This window comes from Sus scrofa, chromosome 14, assembly GCF_054392235.1.
Source record: "Sus scrofa isolate SSC_HxYL_T2T_F1_AM1 chromosome 14, Sscrofa_HxYL_maternal_Yorkshire_Landrace_v2.0, whole genome shotgun sequence".
NCBI lineage: Eukaryota > Metazoa > Chordata > Mammalia > Artiodactyla > Suidae > Sus > Sus scrofa.
In genome coordinates, this window is record NC_139396.1 from 42,068,307 (window position 1) to 42,087,880 (window position 19,574).

Sequence of the window (19,574 nt, forward strand, 5' to 3'; positions counted from 1 at the left end):
TCTTTATAACACTTTATATACTTCTATTATTGTCACCGAGCAGGACCCCGGGAGGCCTTCCCAGGATGGACCCCCACTCACATCCTCCTCTTGCCTTTTTGTCTCTAGAAAAACTTTAGTCAAATAATCAATTTAATTAGAGAAGTAAGAAAATCCAGAGAAAAAGGAAAACAGTCAAGCAAGACAAGATAATAATAGTTTAGCCATTCAACAAAGTCAAGGACCTTTAGTTAGTTCTTCTTCAGAGACTATAGATACTATTCTGAGCCATGTCCTTGGAGCTGTTTGGCAGGTGCTGAAGCCCCACTGGGTGGGAGAAGTCAACTGGATGCTGCCCACAAGCACGTACACCCCAGACTAGCTGGAACCAGAAGGTTGATGATGCTGACTCCCAATAACCTCACCACCCACCAATCAGGAGAATGTCCACGAGCTGACCATGCGCTGTTCCTCCAAGACTAGAAGACTCCTTGCTACCCCCTCCAAGGGGGACAGAGTCCTTGAGACACTAGCCTGCTGTGTCCCCTCTTTGCCTGGCCATTCAAGCTCCTTTTTCTATTTCCTCCAACTCTGTCTCCATGTTTCTATTTGGCATCTATGTGCAGAGGCAGCTGAGATTTCGGCAACTTTATATCACCTAAAATATCACTTACTTTCAATTTTTTTAAAAATCTGTCCATCTCTGCTCATATGTTGGGAGATCCTTGACAGCAAGGCTGTCTCCATTGCATTTGTACCCACACTGCCTGGCACACAGTGAGGCCTTGGAAAGAGGTGTTTGAGTGGGTATTAAGAGACTAGTACATAAACCTGACGTGATTTAACATCTGCAGTAGAGAAGCAATCCATGGAGTTCCTGCCATGGCTTAGTGGAAACGAATCTGACTAGCATCCATGAGGAGGCCGGTTTGATCCCTGGCCTCACTCAGTGGGTTGAGGATCTGGCGTTGCTGTGAGCTGTAGTGTAGGTCACAGACACGGCTCAGAGCCTGTATTGCTGTGGCTGTGGTGTAGGCTAGTGGCTACAGCTCCAATTCAGCTCCTAGCCTGGGAACCTCCATATGCCTCGAGTGCGGCCCTAAAAACACAACAGAAAAACAAAAATTAAATTTAAAAAAATTTAAAAGATGTAAAATGAAAAGAGAAACACCTCAAGAGGTTCTATCTGGACTTGGTTTTGGGAGACAAATCCGACTATCATTAGCAAACAGTTTTTTTTTTTTTTAATTCAAGTTTAACTTTCCTTCATTGTACTGAAAATGCTTCACAGCGTTTGCTCCACAGGCCACCCATGAGTTAAACTTTCTGCTAAGGCAGTAAATGTTCTTCTTTCCAACATTCCTTCCTGTTCATTTAGCACTTTGGAGTACGTATGACACAGAGGCTAAGGACACAGGCCCTGGAGCAGGATGGCCTGGGTTCAAGTCCTGGTGACTTTGAGCAAATCCTCTAACCTCTCTGGCCGGGCTTCACCTGCATACACAGGGCCCCTGATAACACCGAACAGGCTCACGCTGAGGCCTGAATGACTGCGTCTGCATGAGTGTGGAGGCCACCGTAGCTGTTGTGACTGTCAGTCCCAGAGGTCTGCTCTTATTTGCAGGACGAGGTTCCCTGAGGATCTCACAGAGGCTTTTGCAAACGCTGCAGGGAATCCTTTTGTTAAAAGCAAAGGCACACACTTTCAATAACAGTTACTTCTAGAACCAATTTTTTTGTTAGTTCTTATAGGGGCTATAAATAATGGTTCACATCTTGTTTTCTTCCACTTTATAAAACAAAGAAATTGAGTGCTATTAAACAGTTAAAAATTAGTAAAAAGATGAAGTTTAAGGTAGTGGAGAGCTCAAGAATTTAAATTTTCTTTCCGTAGTCTAACTACTATTTTGAAATGCAAGCAGTTACTAGGGGGCTCACCAGTTTATGGCTTTAGGGACAACAAAACACTGTGGTGTGTAAGACACTTGAAACTCAAATTATTGGTATTGATTCAAATGCAACAGTGACGTAAACTACATAGTTAGATTTCAAGTTTTCTAATTCCCTCTAGGCTGAATCTTCTCAGTGAATTATCGGAGTTCCCATTGTGGCTAACAAACCTGACTAGTGTGCATGAGGACTCAGGTTGAACCCCTGGCCTTGCTCAGTGGGTCAGGGATCCGGCATTACAGCAAGCTGCGGTGTAGGTCGCAGATGTGGCTAGATTCCTGTGTTGCTGTGGCTATGGCGCAGGCCAAAAGGTGAACCTCTGATTAGACCTCTAGCCTGGGAACTTTCATATGCTGTGGGTGCAGCCCTAAAAAGAAAAAAAAAAAATTTATGGAGTTCTTTGTGGCTCAGTGGGTTAAGGATCTGGTGTTGTCACTGCTGCAGCTCAGGTTGCTGCTATGGTTCAGGTTCGATCCCTGGCCCAAGAATTTCCACATGCTGTGGGTATAGAAAAAACCCCTGAAATGTTAGAACACTAATTATTAGAGAAATGCAACTTGAAACTACAATGATGTACCACCTCACACCAGTCAGAATGGCCATCATTAGTAAGTCTACAAATAACAAATGCTGGAGAGGGTGTGGAGAAAAGGGAACCCTCCTGCACTGCTGGTGGGAATGTAAATTGGTACAACCACTATGGAGAACAGCATGGAGGTTCCTCAGAAAACTAAATATAGAACTATCCTATGATCCAGCAATCCCACTCCTGGGCATATATCCAGACAAAGCAGCCATTGAAAAAGATACACGCACCCCTATGTTCATTGCAGCACTATTCATAACAGCCAAGACATGAAAACAACCTAAATATCCATCAACAGAGGAATGGATTAAGAAGATGTGGTATATATACGTAATGGAATACTACTCAGCCATAAAAAAGAACAAAATAATGCCATTTGCAGCAACATGGATGGAACTGGAGACTCTCATACTAAATGAAGTAAGTCAGAAGAAGAAAGACAAATACCATATGATATCACTTACATCTGGAATCTAATATATGGCCCAAATGAACCTATCTACAGAAAAGAAACTCATGGACTTGGAGAACAGACTTGTGGTTGCCAAGAGGGAAGAAGAGGGAGAGGGAGTGGGATGGATTGGGAGTTTGGGGTTAGTAGATGCAAACTATTGCATTTGTAGTGGATAAGCAATGAGATCCTGCTGTTTAGCCCAAGGAACTATATCTGATCACTTGTGATGGAAAGGGATGGAGGATAACGTGAAAAAAAGAATATACATATATATGTGTGTGACTGGGTTACTTTGCTGTACAGCATAAATTGACAAACCATTGTAAATCAACTATTATAATTTTTTTTTAAAAAAGAATTGTTAGAACTATAGAAATAGTCTACTCTGCCTACTCTCCTTTAATGCAACATAGATTCTTGAAATCTTTCACCGAGTGATTGCAAGTTCATGGTACATTTAGCAGGAATAGCAGTGTCTTAACAAAAGAGGAAAAAATCCCAGAATTTAGCTAAAATGAGAACATTAAAAAATATTCAATCTACCTTCCCATGAATTATTTCCTAAATCATTTAAGTTCAACTTTGGTTGATAGATACAGTACTTCAAAATATCCCCATTCTTTATCCACCAGAGAAACCAAAAACAAGTTGGATACTTAGAATGTCATAAGTACATTCAAGTTAATGTCGCTGAAGTATTTTCAATGGAAAGGAACAAATGTTGAAATGAGATATCGCTGACATGTGCCCAAGTGTCAGATTTATTTATAAAGCTTCCAGGATGACTGAGGTTAGACCCACAACATGTTTGTGCCCTGTGTGCTGGAGAAGCCCTGTGGGACCAGAGCCACAGGCCCCTGCCCACCCCACACCCTGTGTACCTTCAATGAACACCTCGGCGGATGTGGCGTCGGAGCCGCTGGGGTTGGTGGCCAGGCAGGTGTATCGGCCCGTGTCGTCCTCGAAGGCCTCAGCTATGAGCAGCGTGTGCAGGTCGCCGTCCCCCTGGATCTGGATGTCAGGACTGTTGTGCAGTTCCTTCCCTTCACAGAACCATCTGTGCCATGAGGACGGCAGGGCAGGAGGGAGAGAAAGAAAACAGGGTTGAACATCAGAAAGCGGACGCGGGAGTTCCCGTCGTGGCGCAGTGGTTAACGAATCTGACTAGGAACCATGAGGTTGCGGGTTCGGTCCCTGCCCTTGCTCAGTGGGTTAAGGATCCGGCGTTGCCGTGAGCTGTGGTGTAGGTTGCAGACGCGGCTCGGATCCCGAGTTGCTGTGGCTCTGGTGTAGGCCAGTGGCTACAGCTCCGATTCGACCCCTAGCCTGGGAACCTCCATATGCCGCCAGAAGCGGCCCAAGAAATAACAAAAAGACAAAAAAAAAAAGAGAAAGCGGACGTGAAAGGCGAGATGCTGTGGAATAGGATGCTTGTTTGATAAAAAAGGATCTGTGTCCGTGTTAGTGCCAGAAGCTCTGCATCTCAGATCAGGAAATGAATGGCTAGACGATACATGGGTTTCCTCTGTGAACACTTGGAACAGCGTGTCAACCTGGGAGAAAAGGACACGATCAAACTGGGGAAGACCATGTCGCTGACAGCACCAAAGGGACAGAAATCCAAAGAGTCCATAAAGGCAGTTTATCACAAATGCCTCTTATGTCTATTACAGTTGTATTGCTTATTTGTATCTAAAGAGGAATATGAGAGTAATATCGATATTATGCGCAAAATGCCTACTGTGTCAAGGGAGACTGGAGGTCATGGTGCAGACCCTGGGCGGCAGTGCTCTGCCAACCTGGCCAGCCAGGCAGGAACAGAGTCCATCCTTCCCCACCTCTGGTATCTAGAGAACTTTTTTTTTTTTTTTTTGGTCTTTTTAAGGCCACGCCTGCGGCACATGGAGGTTTCCAGGCTAGGGGGCGAATGGGAGCTGTAGCCGCCAGCCCACACCACAGCCACAGCCATGCCAGATCTGAGCCGCATCTGCAACCTACGCCACAGCTCACGGCAACGCTGGGTCCTCAGCACTCTGTCCCATCGTCCAGGACTGCAGTGTTGGAGGCAGCAGCTGGACTGTTGCCAGGTAGGCTCCTCACATCCTTTCTTTTATTCCTCGAGCACCTCAACCTCTCAACAGGATGTTTAACCAAAAAATGTGAAACTGTGCTAACCCCCTCCCCCATCACAGGGTGATTTCATTTTAAAGAAATACAAAGGAATGTGCCACCAACAACTAAAAGGCCTGCGGTCTCAGGGACAGAACAGACCAGCTGGGTCTTAATCGGCACAGAGGGATTTTCCCCGAGTCTGTCCCTCCATAAAATTCTTTGGATTTGGTCCCCTCTTTTGAAAATATGGCACTGAGGCCTAGCCTTTTCTGCACTTAAATAGCAAAATATAGGTATCTATTTATATTTAATCTGAAAATAAAGTCAATAAAACAAACGAGTTTGCTAGTAGAACATTAACTCCAGAAGCTATATTAAAAGAAAGTACGAGATACTTGGAAAAGAACAGATATGACTTTGGGAATTAAAAACATTTAAAAGTCTAGCCAACTGAGCATCTCCTCAGTGTTATGCATATCACTTTTGAAGCCACTGAAAAGGGCAGCACTCTTGATTCTGGGCTGTTTCTACGGTTTCCTTTGTTTTCATAAAGTCTTAGAGGATGTTCAGACTGAGAACCATCCTCCAGTCCCTTCTCTGTTTTTTCTTTTTTTTTTTTTTTTTGTCTTTTTAGGGCTGCACCTGGAGCTTCCCAGGCTAGGGGTTGAATCGGAGCTGCAGCTGCCGGCCTACACCACAGCCACAGCAACGCTGGATCCTTAGCGAGGCCAGGGTCCTGAGTCCTCATGGATACGAGTCTGGTTTGTTATTGCTGAGCCCTGATGGGAACTTCCCTTCTCTATTTTTTCCATAATCACAGTCCAGATCTTCCACCTCGAGAATAGATGGTGTCTTACATTTTTCTTGATCTGAAGTCTTTTTACATTTTTTAAAGATAAAAGTAAACATTATTTATGCAACAATGCCCAATAATGACACAGACTCACTGACAACTAACAAGGCAATACACGATCTGAGGTCCTCTGACGGGTCTCTTCATCCCAGCGAGCCAAGGAGTCTTTCTCATGCTCTGTACCAGGTGAAAGCTCTCGAAACCCATTCTGATGCAAACCATTCCCCAAACCTCAGACCTGCCATGTCTGCTTTCCTCTAGCTTGGGCCTGATTTGATTTTTCTGCCACGTTCCTACACAAATCCTCCGTTTCTGTCAAACGTGTGCATGGATTTACTGTTCCCTTTGCAGGCCTCATGTCCTACCTGCTCCCCGTGCCCATCTCGGGAGTTCTCCCCCACCCGCTGCATCAGTCCTGTCCCACCAGGAGCTGCTCTCCCCACAGCCCAGTGAAAGGCTCGTTCCACTGACTCAATTCTACCGCACACGCTTCCTGGGGTCTCCCATGTCGAAGGTGTTGCGTTCCAGGCTGGGGGTGCTGGAAAGACTAAAGCCTGGTGGGCCGGAACCAGTGAGAGGTCTGTCTATCTGTCTGTCACCTGGAGTATTTTAATTTTCCATAAAAAGATAGGAAACAGAGGTAGAGGGAGAGGGATGGACTCGGAGTTGGGGGTTGGTAGATGCAAACTATGACATTTAGAATGAATAAGCAATGAGGTCCTATTGTACAGCACAGGGAACTATATCTAGTCTCCTGAGAGAGAACAAGTTTAAAAATAATAAGAGAAAAGAATACACACACACACACACACATATGTATGTATGACTGGGTCACTTTGCTGTACAGCAGAAATTGACATAACACTGCAAATCAACTATAATTTTATTTATTTACTTATTTTTAATTTATTTTTTATTGTTATTTCCCCCAACACACTTTTTTTTTCAACTGTACAGCATGGGGACCCAGTTACACATACATGTATATATAATTTTTTTTCCCATGGTTGTGCTGTGTTGTAAGTATCTAGACATAAAAAGATATGAACCAACTATCAGGGAAAATGACCCATGGAAAAGGGCGATGCAATGTCTAAAAGAGGACAATTAATCACCTTGGTTAGATGGGCACTTAGGGACACTTCTGCTGGCCTTCCTGGGCTGTGGCACTGTGACATTGGTCAGCACACCCCGCCTGCAGGTCACCTATCTCCCTGCGGCCCCTGAGCAGAGAAGTGGGTTTTTTTGTGTGTTTAAAGGTTAGGGAAAAAAATCGCAAGAATAATGTTTTGTGACATAGGGAAATTGCACAAGGTCAGACTCCAAATCTGTAAATGAAGTTTTGGGATCGTGGTCGTGCCCTCCCGCTTCCCCAGGGTCTGTGGCTGCCTCTGAGCTACAGTGACAGCCGAGTGGATGTGACATGCCGCAAGGCCCACAGACCCTGCAAGAGTTCCCGTCTGGACTTTACAGAAAAATGAGATTCTGGACCAGCAGCATCAGCGCCATTCAGGAGCTGGATAGAAATGCAGACTCCTAACCCTCATTCCCAAACCCACTACAATGGCTCAGATCTCTGATGATTCGCATGCACGTAAGGGTGAAGAGAGCCGGTCTGTTCCAAGTGGACCATGCTAGGCTGCATCAGAGGCCCGGCCTTCCTGAGTACAGAGACTCCTTCTAGAAAAGACATTTCGCTGTCCTCCAGATACTGCTTGTCTTTATTAGGAGGTGCGAGTAGAGCGAGGGCGTGGTGGAGAGGGAGCTGTGAGGAACATGCCGTGTGCCAAGGCAGAGTCCACTGGGTAGAAGTCTGCCTCAGCACACCTGGACCTTTTCCCAGTCCACTTCGAACACCTGCAAGCCATTTATTTCGTGGGCAGGCCCTCGACAGCATACTGGAAAATCAACTCCATCTCCAGACCCATTCTGTATTCCTGATTAATTTCAGCCTCCATCATACCTACTATAGAACGGTTAAAACCTGTAATCATACCTACTACAGAACAGTTAACCCCAATCTCACAGTTAGGATGAGGAGAGGCTGCAATAGCTGGGAACAGTGATAGTTCTTAAGGTCTTACTCGATTCAAATTAAGGGAAAGAGAATTAATATTTAGTAAATGCCGATCACACACCATGTGCTTTGCAAATATGGCCTCATTTTATTTCCCAACAACCCGTGAAGCAGTTGGCATCATATTCAAGATACAGGCAACTCCCATGTATCCAGACATGAAAAAGACCAGGGACAATTAAATCCAGACAATCTTAACGTTTCATTTTCCTCAATGTTTTTAGTTTCATCTTTCATCAAGCTTTTTACTATGGTTATAAAAATGCTGTAACGAGGTCTCCTGGTTCTTCCTCTAATCTCTGGTGGGGCTGCCAATCTCTCGAGCTATGCAACTGCCACTCGACGGCAGCTGAGAAGCAAACCTTGCAAACCAGAGTGCGTGGTAAACCCCCCATCAAAAGAATGAAGAAGTGCTCATGTGTAGGAGTGCTCAGACTGGCTGGCAGATTTTGAGGCCACAACAGGGTGTGAAAATAAGCTTGTATTAATTAGGAGTAAACTGGAAAGGGGTTAGGAGACACGGTCCTATTCACTCGTTCATTCATTCATTCAACCAACCATGTATTCACTTAGCGAGGGCTCAATGCTGCAAATCAGCCCAGGGACTGACCTGAGTACAGGTGCCTGCTCCTCTTGTGAGATTGGTAGTCGGAAAAACAGAGAAAAAAATCCCAACTACAGACACAAGGAAATGCTGACCACACCTAATCTGATGAAATTAGGTGTTTCCATCATGTGGAAGCATGCACTGCTTCAAAATCTTTAAAGATTGGTTTATAGCTTGGCACTCATAGATTCAGCTTGCTCTGGATAGCATATTTAGGTTGAAATCAGTTTATTAGAGAGAGGATAATGCTGATGCACATCATGAACGTCGAGTTTTTGCTTTTGATTCATAAAGGATTATAACACATAGGAAAAAAGGATTATAGTATTTAAAGCTCTGTTAGATGACATATTTCCTTATATCATCCCGTCCTGGATTTTGAAATCGACATTATATATATATATAGTTGCATAATGTCTTTGTTCCCCCTCAGGATTTTTCAAACATTCCAGCCTAAAAACGTGACAGTGCCAGAAATCCAAGTTTCATATTATGGCACAGCAGGATGTACAGGACTGAAATTCAAGAAGGTGTTTTAGAGAAAACGTCAGTATTTAATTGTTCACTTTCTACATTTCAAGGTGAGGTTAAATGTAACCATGGACTTGGTCTGAGTCTGGGGTCAGGGGCGGGAGGGATGGGGGGAAGTGCCTGAATCTGCCTGCAGCCCTGGACACTATGTGGCTGGGGACAGACAAGGGGTCAGGAGACCAACTAAAAGCAGGGGCATCGAGGCTGTTTCTGAGCAGTGGCTGTCTTTTTTTTTTTTTTTTTTTTTTGGGGTCTTTTTAGGGCTGCACCTTCGGCATATGGAAATTCCAGGGCTAGGGGTTGAATTGGAGCTGCAGCTACCAGCCTACACCACAACCAGAGCAACGCCGGATCCAAGCCATGTCTGAGCTTACACCGCAGCTTACGGCAATGCCGGATCCTTAACCCACTGAGTGGGGCCAGGGACCAAACCCATATCCTCATGGATTCTCATCGGATTTGATTTCACTGTGCCACAACAGGAACTCCTAGGCAGCAGCTGTCTTTGAAGGCCATTGGTGGTTTCTACTGGGCAGTGTCAGGCAGTTTTGTTTTTTTAATTAAATTTTTTTAAAATTATAGTTTATTTACAATGTTGTGCCAATTTCTGCTATATAGCAAAATGACCCAGGTATGTGTGTGTGTATATATATATTATATATGTATATATTTATTATTTTTCTCACATCATCCTCCATCATTTTCCATCACAAGTGATTAGATATAGTTCCCTGTGCTATAGAGCAGGATCTCATTGCTCATCCACAGTGAGACAGTTGTATTGTTTACCTCCATGCTGTGGCCCTCCCTGTTTCCTGCCCTTGTGACCCTGACACCTGACACCAGGCTCAGAACTGCAGGCTGGAGCTGGGGTGCACGTCTGGAAAGGCTCAGAAGCTCTGTTCTCCAAGACAGGGGAATGGTGTTGATTTTCACAAGAACAAACTCAACTGCAACATGAGGGACTAACAAATCCACAGGCAAAGACAGCACGTCCTTCCTGCAAAGGCCAGTGGTAGTTCATGTTGAAAAATCACATATGGCACCACTCAGCTCCCAAGCTGGCTAGGAACAACTACTCTAATACTGTCACTTAAAAGGAAATCTGTATTTTGGGAATGACCGTTTCTTTTGGTATCCTTACTTTTTTTGAACCACGACTACGTGTCATGGAAATTTTCTGTGCTCTGTATTTTAAACATGTGGCTTTTAATATGAACCAATCCAACTTATAAAACTAACAAAGCATCATCAGGTTGTGGCTAACATTCTTTGACTCGCCTAAGGAAAATGGTAAATCTCAGAAGTCAGTTAATTGAAACAATGAGGCCTTATTAAATAAAAACCTTTAAAAAACAATTGTGTTTTCATTTTCTCTCCCCCACCCCCCTTTTTTTGGGGGGATAGGGGCTGTACCCATGGCATATGGAAGTTCCCAGGCCAGGAATTGAATCTGAGCTGTACCTCCGGCAATGCTGGATCCTTAACCCACTGTGCCACAGCGGGAACGCCCTCATTTTCTCTTATGAGGCTGTTTCCTTAGGCTTATGGGGAAACTGAGGTATGTTCAAGGATTTCTATTTTGCTTCTCAACTGCACTGATTCAAACTTCCCAGAAAATTCACCTTCAAGGCAAATCCAGCCCACAGCTGCCCCCGCTGTGAAGTGCAAGCAGCCATGCGGCTTCATGGAGGCCGTGCTTGCAGAAAAAGAGGGAACTGGTTTCTTTAAAGCTAAAATTGTGGAAATAAAGGGTAGGAAGAGCCCAGCAACATCAGGGTTCTGCAATGGTTATGCTTTCCAGGTGCCCTCCCTCCCTCCCAAAGGCAGGGCAGTGCTCGGCCCTGAGCTGGATGGAGCAGCACTGACATGACACGGGCAATGGGCATCCAAGAGGAACTCCGTGCGTGCCTGAGCTGTAGTCAGGCCCCGCAAATATCCCATCTCATACATTCTCAATTAAACACCAATTAATTTTTATGAGTAATTTTTGTCTTGTCACCAAAGACTTCTTAATTCTTTACATGTGTTTGCATGAACCACAAGACAACCATGTGTATTCTGTCGAGTGGATTTATAGGCAAACCAAAGTGAAATTAGTCCTTGGCTAAATTTACTGGGACTATAACTTCATGACTGCTTAGCTCGAGGACCCATAGCTGGACCTGTGTGGGCGACAGATGTACTTTATCCTTATGGTCCAAAAGAGACCAATAAATAGATGGAATTTTGAAAATCAAAGCCTAGGAAATGGTAAAATAGATTTTGAAATGAAACCAGACTGACGTCTAACCATCTTCCCTCTAATCATCACTTCATCTCCTGGGACAGGACGATAAAATAGAAGGAACAGAGCAGTCCAGATGAAATGAACTTCAGAAATGACTTGACCTTATCTTGTTCTGACCTTGAGAGGCAGCCTCATGTCTGGACACTGAGCAGGCAGATACTTAATCACTGTCCCCAAAACACAACTGTAAAAACAGGCCAGTGGAATCTACACCAAAGACGTGTGCTGCCAGAAGCTTTTAAAACCCTAGCTGCTTCCAATAGGTTCCACACTGGGGCCGGGGCTGGGCGTCTGCAGCCCGGTTCTGGTTTTGCCTGGTTCGGGGACCAGCTCGGCTGAACGAGACCCGGTCCTCTCTCTTTGGGGAAGGACTTCCTCATTGGCAAAGAATGAACCAGCCCGGCCTCTCCTCAAATGTATCCCTAGAAACCGGTTCTGCAGCAAGTGGGCAGATACTACTGGAGGAGGGTTCCATGGCCAAACGGGTTTATAGAGCACTGGGCTGAACAAAGTTAAACATCTGTCTTTTCTACAGAATGTCTAGAACTCAATGTACACTGCATTTCCAAGACAGAAAGATGGCAGGCACCATTCCGGGTCTGACCGGACCACAGAAACACGGGCTTGGAGAATCAGGTTGAAGGCTGGTGTGTGCGGACACACTACCAGTTGAATTATCAATAAGAGCCCACCTGATTGACAACATCGACCTTTTAATACCTGCCCACGCATTAGGACCATTACCACCGCCTCCTACAGGGCTTGTCGGACATGCGCCAGATGCCCTGGGCTGCCATGCCCTTCAGTTAGACTTGGCACCTGAAACATACGGGCCAAGTGTGATTTAACAGGGTGCACTTAACTCTGATTTTCTTTGTCTTTTTGTCTTTGCTAGGGCCGCTCCCGCGGCATATGGAGGTTGCCAGGCTAGGGGTCTAATCGGAGCTACAGCAGCCAGCCTACACCATGGCCACAGCAATGCTGGATCTGAGCCGCGTCTGCAACCTACACCAGAGCTCACGACAACGCCGGATCCTTAATCACGGAGCAAGGCCAGGGATGGAACCTGAAACCTCATGGTTCCTAGTTGGATTCGTTAACCACTGCGCCACGACGGGAACTCCAGCTCTGATTTTCTTAGGACTCAACATGAAATGCTGACTGCTAACCTCCCAAGCATCTCTGTTAACGCTAAGAACATTCTTTTCCTTTTTTTTTTTTTTTTTTTTTTTGTTGTTGATAAGCTGCCATTTTGCCACAGCACATAAAGTTACTGGCTTTCCCCTTTTGGAAAATGCTCAGGGTGACCATGTAATGTCCACATCAGGGCATTTCTAAGAGTGAAGGAGGCCACCGTTGACAGCTCCAGGAACACACGGGGACTGTGACTGACAAACCAGGACACGGAGACTTGGCGGCGAGGGCAACGTGAAAGAGTGACTTTGGCCTCTGAGGCTACTTTGACTCTGCAAGTGTGATTCATGCCCATGAGTGGACACAAGCAAGCCTCACAGTGCCTGGGGGGAGGAAGGCCCCCAAGCTCCTGTCACCGCTCTCAGACTCCCAAGCTAGAAACTAGGTTCATTGTCAGCAATCGTCTACACAAGTACCAAACCAAGAGCATGACCTGACAAGCTGCTTCAGAGCCATTTGTGGTAAAAACGTGCTGGACGGGTCCCAGGCTTCCAAGCGCAGGCAAGGACAGGTCACCCAGGGGCCTGGGGACAGCAGAGGTGTGACTTAGCCACCCTGTTGCTGCAGTTATGGCAGGTGATTAATCATTACCTATTGTTGCAGCCTGGGCTGTGTTCCAAAGGGGATAAACTGGGAGGGGTTTTATTAGAAGCATTGCCAGTCTCCTATGCTTTTGGAACTGTCCGCCCCATGCAATGACCAGGTCAGAACTGAAACCCAAAGGGACAACGGGCTGCCTCCTCGATGTCACAGAACGAAACCCACGCCGGACAGCGGGCCTTGGTCCTCCCAAGCTCCGTTGTGACCTCTTTGCGCCTGACCAGCAGTGACACCCCCCCAGCAGGGGACACCCTTCCCCACCCATTTTCCTAGTTTAAGAGCCAGCCTTCTGGAGGAAGCAGAGGAATGGGGGAGAGCACCCTTTGTGGAAAAGTTGCACCTTTAGAGTGAAGGGGCTTCCTCCTCTGACCCTTCTCATCCCCAGGGGGCTTCGGCCACACAGGTGGGGTGGGGAGGCTTGGGCCCCACGTTGGCCTCACAGTTGGGCCTCTTGGAGCATCCATGTGGCCGGTGTGGTCTTTGTAGAACTAGACACATGGAGAGCAGGGGAGCACGAGTGAAGGTCACTGCCTGCCCGTCAGCCACCTGTGTTTTGCAGGGAAGCATGTCCCAGAGAACCAGAGGCACAGCCTCGTCCCAACATGTCCTCTTGTCCCCTCCACAGGCTGCGGATGCCTGCCAGATGTGCTTGGGCCAGCCTGCCAGGGACACGTGAGATGTGAGACGTGAGATGCCGTGGCAGGACATTGATGCTGCAGGTGGCACCTGGGATGGCACTTGCCACCCTGTCAACAGGACAGTGAGCCCCTGCTACACATTTATACACACACACACACACAGCACATACACACAGACCACATACATACCACATACACACATGCACACACACCACATGCACACAGCAATAAACACACAGCACATACACACACACCACACACCATACACACACCACACACACACACACACACACACACACACACACACACACCACGCACACTCCTGAATCAACAGTCAGGACACTCACCTGGAGCCCGGTTCTGGGAAGAGCCTCCCCTGCCCTGCAAGCCTGCTCTGGCTCAGGGTCTGGGTCTGGATCTGGGCCTGGGTATGCTTTGGGCTCTGCCAGGCAGTTCTCTGGGCAGAGCCGTCCTTCCAAGGGTCTGGGTGAATCTAGGCCTCCAGAAGCTGAGCCCCTGGCTGGATGGCCACCTGCAGGTGGGATGGGTGGGTGGGGCAGGACTGAGTGGGTGGCCATGCCCCTTTTTGTAGCTGTTTGGATGAGGAGTAAAGGGGCACATCCCACAGCCGGTCCTTCAGAGCAGGTGACCTACGGGGCATGTCCTTCCAGTGGGCTCCGTTGGTAAGAAGTGCTAAAATGAATGTCATGATCTAGTTCAGACTTCAATCCTTTTCTCTGAAAAATACTTGGACTTTCATGATGAACAAGCCCTCCTTTCTGACAGTTAGAGCCCCCGCCCTCATCATGCAGAGCTTATATCCCTCAGCCCAGAGCTATCGTGATCACACAGCACACACAGCAGTGAAAATCGGCCTCAGAGGTGCTTGAGGACTTGGCAAAAGACAAGACAAGACCCTCTAAAACCAGTATGCGGTGGGTGGGGGCAAGGCTTTAGCACTTATTTACCAGTTACAGAAAATGACAACAGTTCCTTTGTGTGCACAGCAAATAAAACTGTGTGGTTTTGTATTTAATTTTTTTTTTTTTTGTCTTTTTGCCCTTTCTAGGGCTGCTTCCACGGCATATAGAGATTCCCAGGCTAGGGATCTAATCGGAGCCGTAGCCACCAGCCTACGCCAGAGCCACAGCAATGGGGGATCCGAGCCGCGTCTGCAATCTACACCACAGCTCACGGCAACGATGGATCCTTAACGCGCTGAGCAAGACCAGGGATCGAACCTGCAACCTCATGGTTCCTAGTCGGATTCGTTAACCACTGAGCCACGACGGGAACGCCTGTGGTTTTGTATTTTAAAAGTGGCACTGGTGATGATGGCCCTGTGTGTGCCTGTGCAGGCCCAGATGATGTCTTCAAACTCTGTCTTGTGGAGATTTTGGCTCTCAGGGCCCACATGTGTATCAGGACATCCAGAACCCGTGGCCCACCTGGGCCGCCCCTCTGTGGGGCTCCTAAGAGTTGCCTGGATCAGGAAGAGTGGCCATGAGCTCAGTCTTTTCAAGTCTGTGGACATTTCGAGAAAGCCCTCCCTTGCTGCCTGTTGTTCTGGAAACTCGGCAACTAGGAAAATGAGATAACTACACGCTGGAGAAAGATGCAGGGTCTGAGCAATATGGAAATGCCATGTCACACGCACGCCTCTGCCCGATTCCTTCGTTGAGAATTATCATGGTCTCCCTCCAATTTTACCATTCCATTGGTCCAGGTTTTCCAGGTTATATGATGTTGGGTTTAAAAATACTTGCCTGCGTACTAGGTTAGGTCAATTTTGAAGGATCTGAAGAAATTCCCTGCAGTTTCTTTGGCTAAAATGGTTCCATATGACCAAAGATAAGTAGACAGAAAGGAGTGAGTGAATTCCTTGTCACGAGAACTACTGCAGATGGAGGAACAGTTGGCGGGGGCTTGTCCAGCAAGACCCAAGAGCTGGACAGAGAATTGATGCGAGACCGTGATGGCTAGGGTTTCAGCCTTTCTTTTAGCAAAGAATTGAGAGCTGATGAATGGAAGAGGGACAAAGGATCTAAGCCGGGTGTGCTGAATGCTGAAGAATGGCACAATCCTCTTAATTATCATGTGTTTAGGAGATTAGCCTAAATTAATCAAGGTAACAAGCTTCCCAGGGGCTTTTTAATGAGGATGGTTTATTGGGGACGTGTTAGTGGTTACATGGAACTTATATCCAGCACACAAAATGCTGCAACGTTTCCTTTTTGACAGTTCGTATCACACAATGTAATTTAAAAAAGCATTTCAAATCTTGTACAAAAACCAGGGTCAATAGGTTGAGAGTAGAATATTCCTTTTCAAAGAAAGGCTTTCAAAATTTAGTCATATTCATTATTAATTTGCTTTGTACTAAAGTTTCCAATTTTCCTTTGCCGAGGTCTGTGTTTTACTTACTTCCTTGATGCAGAGGAAACCACATGCTCAAATTCAAACCCAATGAGGCACAAGTGAATTTTTCCAAAGTGCATTTGAGCACTTTGAAGAGATTTTAAAATATTTGTCATGTAACTAAAGAATAATTTTCATGAAATTTATCTTGCAAATGTATTTTGATAGTTTTCTGAATATCCTACCCCTCCCATCACTTTCCCCATTGTTCTTATTTTTCCAACAGTCTTCTTGGAGAAGAATCATACCACCTGAAAAGGGAAGAAAAATCCTGACTTCTGCTTGGGATTGAACACAGGTGGAGGGGTCTGTATTCTCTGCAGAAGGAGCTCTCTGTCATGGTCCCACTGTGTGCATGTGTGCATGTGCATGTGCGTGTGTGTGCACATGTGCACGTGAGTGTCTTCACAAGCTCCCTGCTCCCATCAACACTGAAACTCCCCAGTCTTCCAGCTTCTCTGCCCCCTCACATGTTGTCTACTCTCAGTGCTAAGGGAAAACAACAAAACAAAAGGAAAACCAGCCCTTTGGGTGGTTAAGCAGAATCAATATTTTTGGCTTTTTCTTTTCATTCAAAAGGAACTCTCCTGAAAAAGGGAATCCTTCTTCACTGTGGGTGGAAATGTAAATTGGTGCAGCCACTATGGAAAACAGTATGGAGGCTCCTCAAAAAACTAAATATAGAACTATCATGTGATCTCAGCAATCCCACTCCTAGGCATATATCTGGAGAAAATTTTAATTCAAAAGACACATGCACCCCTATATTCATTGCAGCACTATTCATAATAGCTAAAACATGGAAACAATCTAAATGTCCATCGACAGAGGAATGGATAAAGAAGATGTTCATATACACAATGGAATACTACTCAGCCATAAAAAAGAATGAAATAATGCCATTTGCAGCAACATGGGTGGATCTAAAGATTGTCATACTAAATGAAGTAAGTCAGATAGAGAAAGACAAATATCATATGATATCACTTACATGTGGAATCTAAAATATAGCACGAATGAACCTATTTACAGAATAGAAACAGACTCACAGACATAGAGAACAGACCTGTGGTTGCCAAGGGGGAGGGGGTGGGGAAGGAAGGGATTGGGAGTTTGGGATTAGCAGGTGCAAACTAGTATATATAGGATGGATAAACAACAAGGTCCTACTGTAGAGCACAGGGAACTATATTCAATATCCTGTGATCAACCATAATGGAAAAAATATAAAAAATAATGTGTGTATATATATATATATATATATATATGTATAACTGAGTCACTTTGCTATATAGCAGAAATTAATATAAGATGGTACATCAACTATATTTCAATAAAGATTTTTAGGAATAAAAGTAACTCTCCTGAATACAATGCAAAATGTGTATTTTTGCTCGATATGCATAATACACAGACATTCATCATCATGACGACCCATCCTTTCAGCTGACCCTCCTAACACTGAGGAGAGCAGTAGAAACTCCTCCCCCTTGTCCACCTCTTATTCCTCTAAAGCATCATTAGGATTCTAAGGAACTCAGACCTAACATATTCAATAGCTCTAAAATTCTGGTAGGATTAGAAAGATTTTTGGCCAGTGACCAAAGAGGTAACCTTAGCCATCACAAAGAAAATGTTAAATCTGTTGCCAGGTCCTTTACTGCAATGTTAAAAGCTAAAAGAATGGCTTTGCCCAACACTCTGGAGCCCAATAATGTAGCTGTAACTAGTACACAGAGGAGCGGGGATGGTTCTAACACAGCTTGGACGTGATTTATTGATCCCTGCACCATCATCCTTCAGCATTACATAGAGCCAGAATTTATACATTTAGTCCCAACTTCGGGAAAAATGGATTTCACTCGAACCCTGGGCCTTCTTGCATCAATCTCTGAATTGCAACTAGGTCAGTTAAACATCCTTGGAGTGAGAGAATCTGGTTTTCTAAAGTCTGAACTTGTTTCATCTTTGGAAAGTCATGTGTAAGCACATTTATATATTTAGCAAATACTATCATCAGAATGTACACAGTCTGTGTGGTGCTTGTACTAGAATCAGACTGTGACACACAGGGTGTGCAGCTAGCAGAGGAGGAGCTGGCCGAGGCGGGGTGCACGGGTTTTCCAGTTGGGAGTCATCAGAGCATTGAAAATGAATACGTTAAAACCAGAAGCTAACACTCTTAAGCATTGAAAATTACTTTAACTAATAAGGTACTAGGAATTGGTGTAATCTTTTAAGAAGAGAATTTGGCAATACTAACATTTAGACAGGCCTGCATTCAATCCGGTGGTTGCATTTTTGGAAAGTCAGGCTCACACAAGGACACAGGACACACAAAACATCTACATACATGGATGTTCACTTTAGCATTTTTTTTTTTTTAAGAAAAAGGAAATCACTTGCCCTAAATGTCCTTGAGAGAGGAAATGGCAATTCAACTTTGGTATCCCACACCATGCAGATTTGAAAAATATTGTTAGATGAAGCTGTCAAAAGTGTACCATCCAGGAGTTCCCTCTATGGCACAGTGGGTTAAGGATCCTGTGTTGCTGCTGAGTGGCATAGGTGGAAGCTGCAGCTCGGATTTGATCTCTGGCCTGGGAACTTCCATAAGTTGCATGCTCAGCCGGAAAAAAAAGGTGTTTTGTCCAGTAAAAGCACAACGGAGAGAGGGAACAGCAGATGTCTGGGGGTCAGAGGAGAAACTCATAGCTTTTCAGTTGAGTGGAGGGACCAAGGCTGAGGGAGGACACAGAGCTTTCATTTTGGAACTTCCTGTATGATTTTTTTTAACCATAAGCAAATATTCCTTGTACATGTTAGACTTACTAAAAATGTACAAAAAGACAACCTAAAGAAAAAATATGGTGATATTAGAATACCCAATTGATGCAGCATTTTAAAAATGGAAAAGGAATCTATACATTTAGGGCAATGATGTCCTATGAAAGGAGACTTGCATTACCATCTGTCATTTATTAACTCCTGCGGTCTTTAACCCATATTCTATTTGTCCCTACTCGTAAGGTTGTCAGGAGGATTAAACAAGGTAATGCATATCTAACCTTTGGTACAAGGCTGGATGCACTGTATTCAGGAAGCTTAGCCAGCTGTTACAGCTGCTCACCAAAGCTAAGGGAACAGCCCCTTGTAGGGGTGCTGGAGGCAATTAAGAATATCTCTCCTTGCTCCTGTTTGAGCGCGCCTCCCACACCCGGCTTATATGCTGATGAGCTTGAAATATTTGCAGATATTCTTTGTGAAGCTTCCCACTGTTAGAAG

General features: G+C 45.3%; 1 protein-coding gene across 5 annotated transcripts in view; it reads right to left on the bottom strand.

Moving 5' to 3' along the window:
- The window catches only part of PALLD (palladin, cytoskeletal associated protein), a 341,957-nt gene that overhangs the window by 195,569 nt on the left and 126,814 nt on the right, over positions 1 to 19,574 (bottom strand). For all 5 annotated transcript variants that reach the window (XM_021073310.2, XM_021073309.2, XM_021073311.2 and 2 more), the window contains one exon: positions 3,851 to 4,026. In XM_021073310.2, the coding sequence (XP_020928969.1) occupies positions 3,851 to 4,026 (176 nt within the window). The remainder of the gene's footprint in view (positions 1 to 3,850; positions 4,027 to 19,574) is intronic.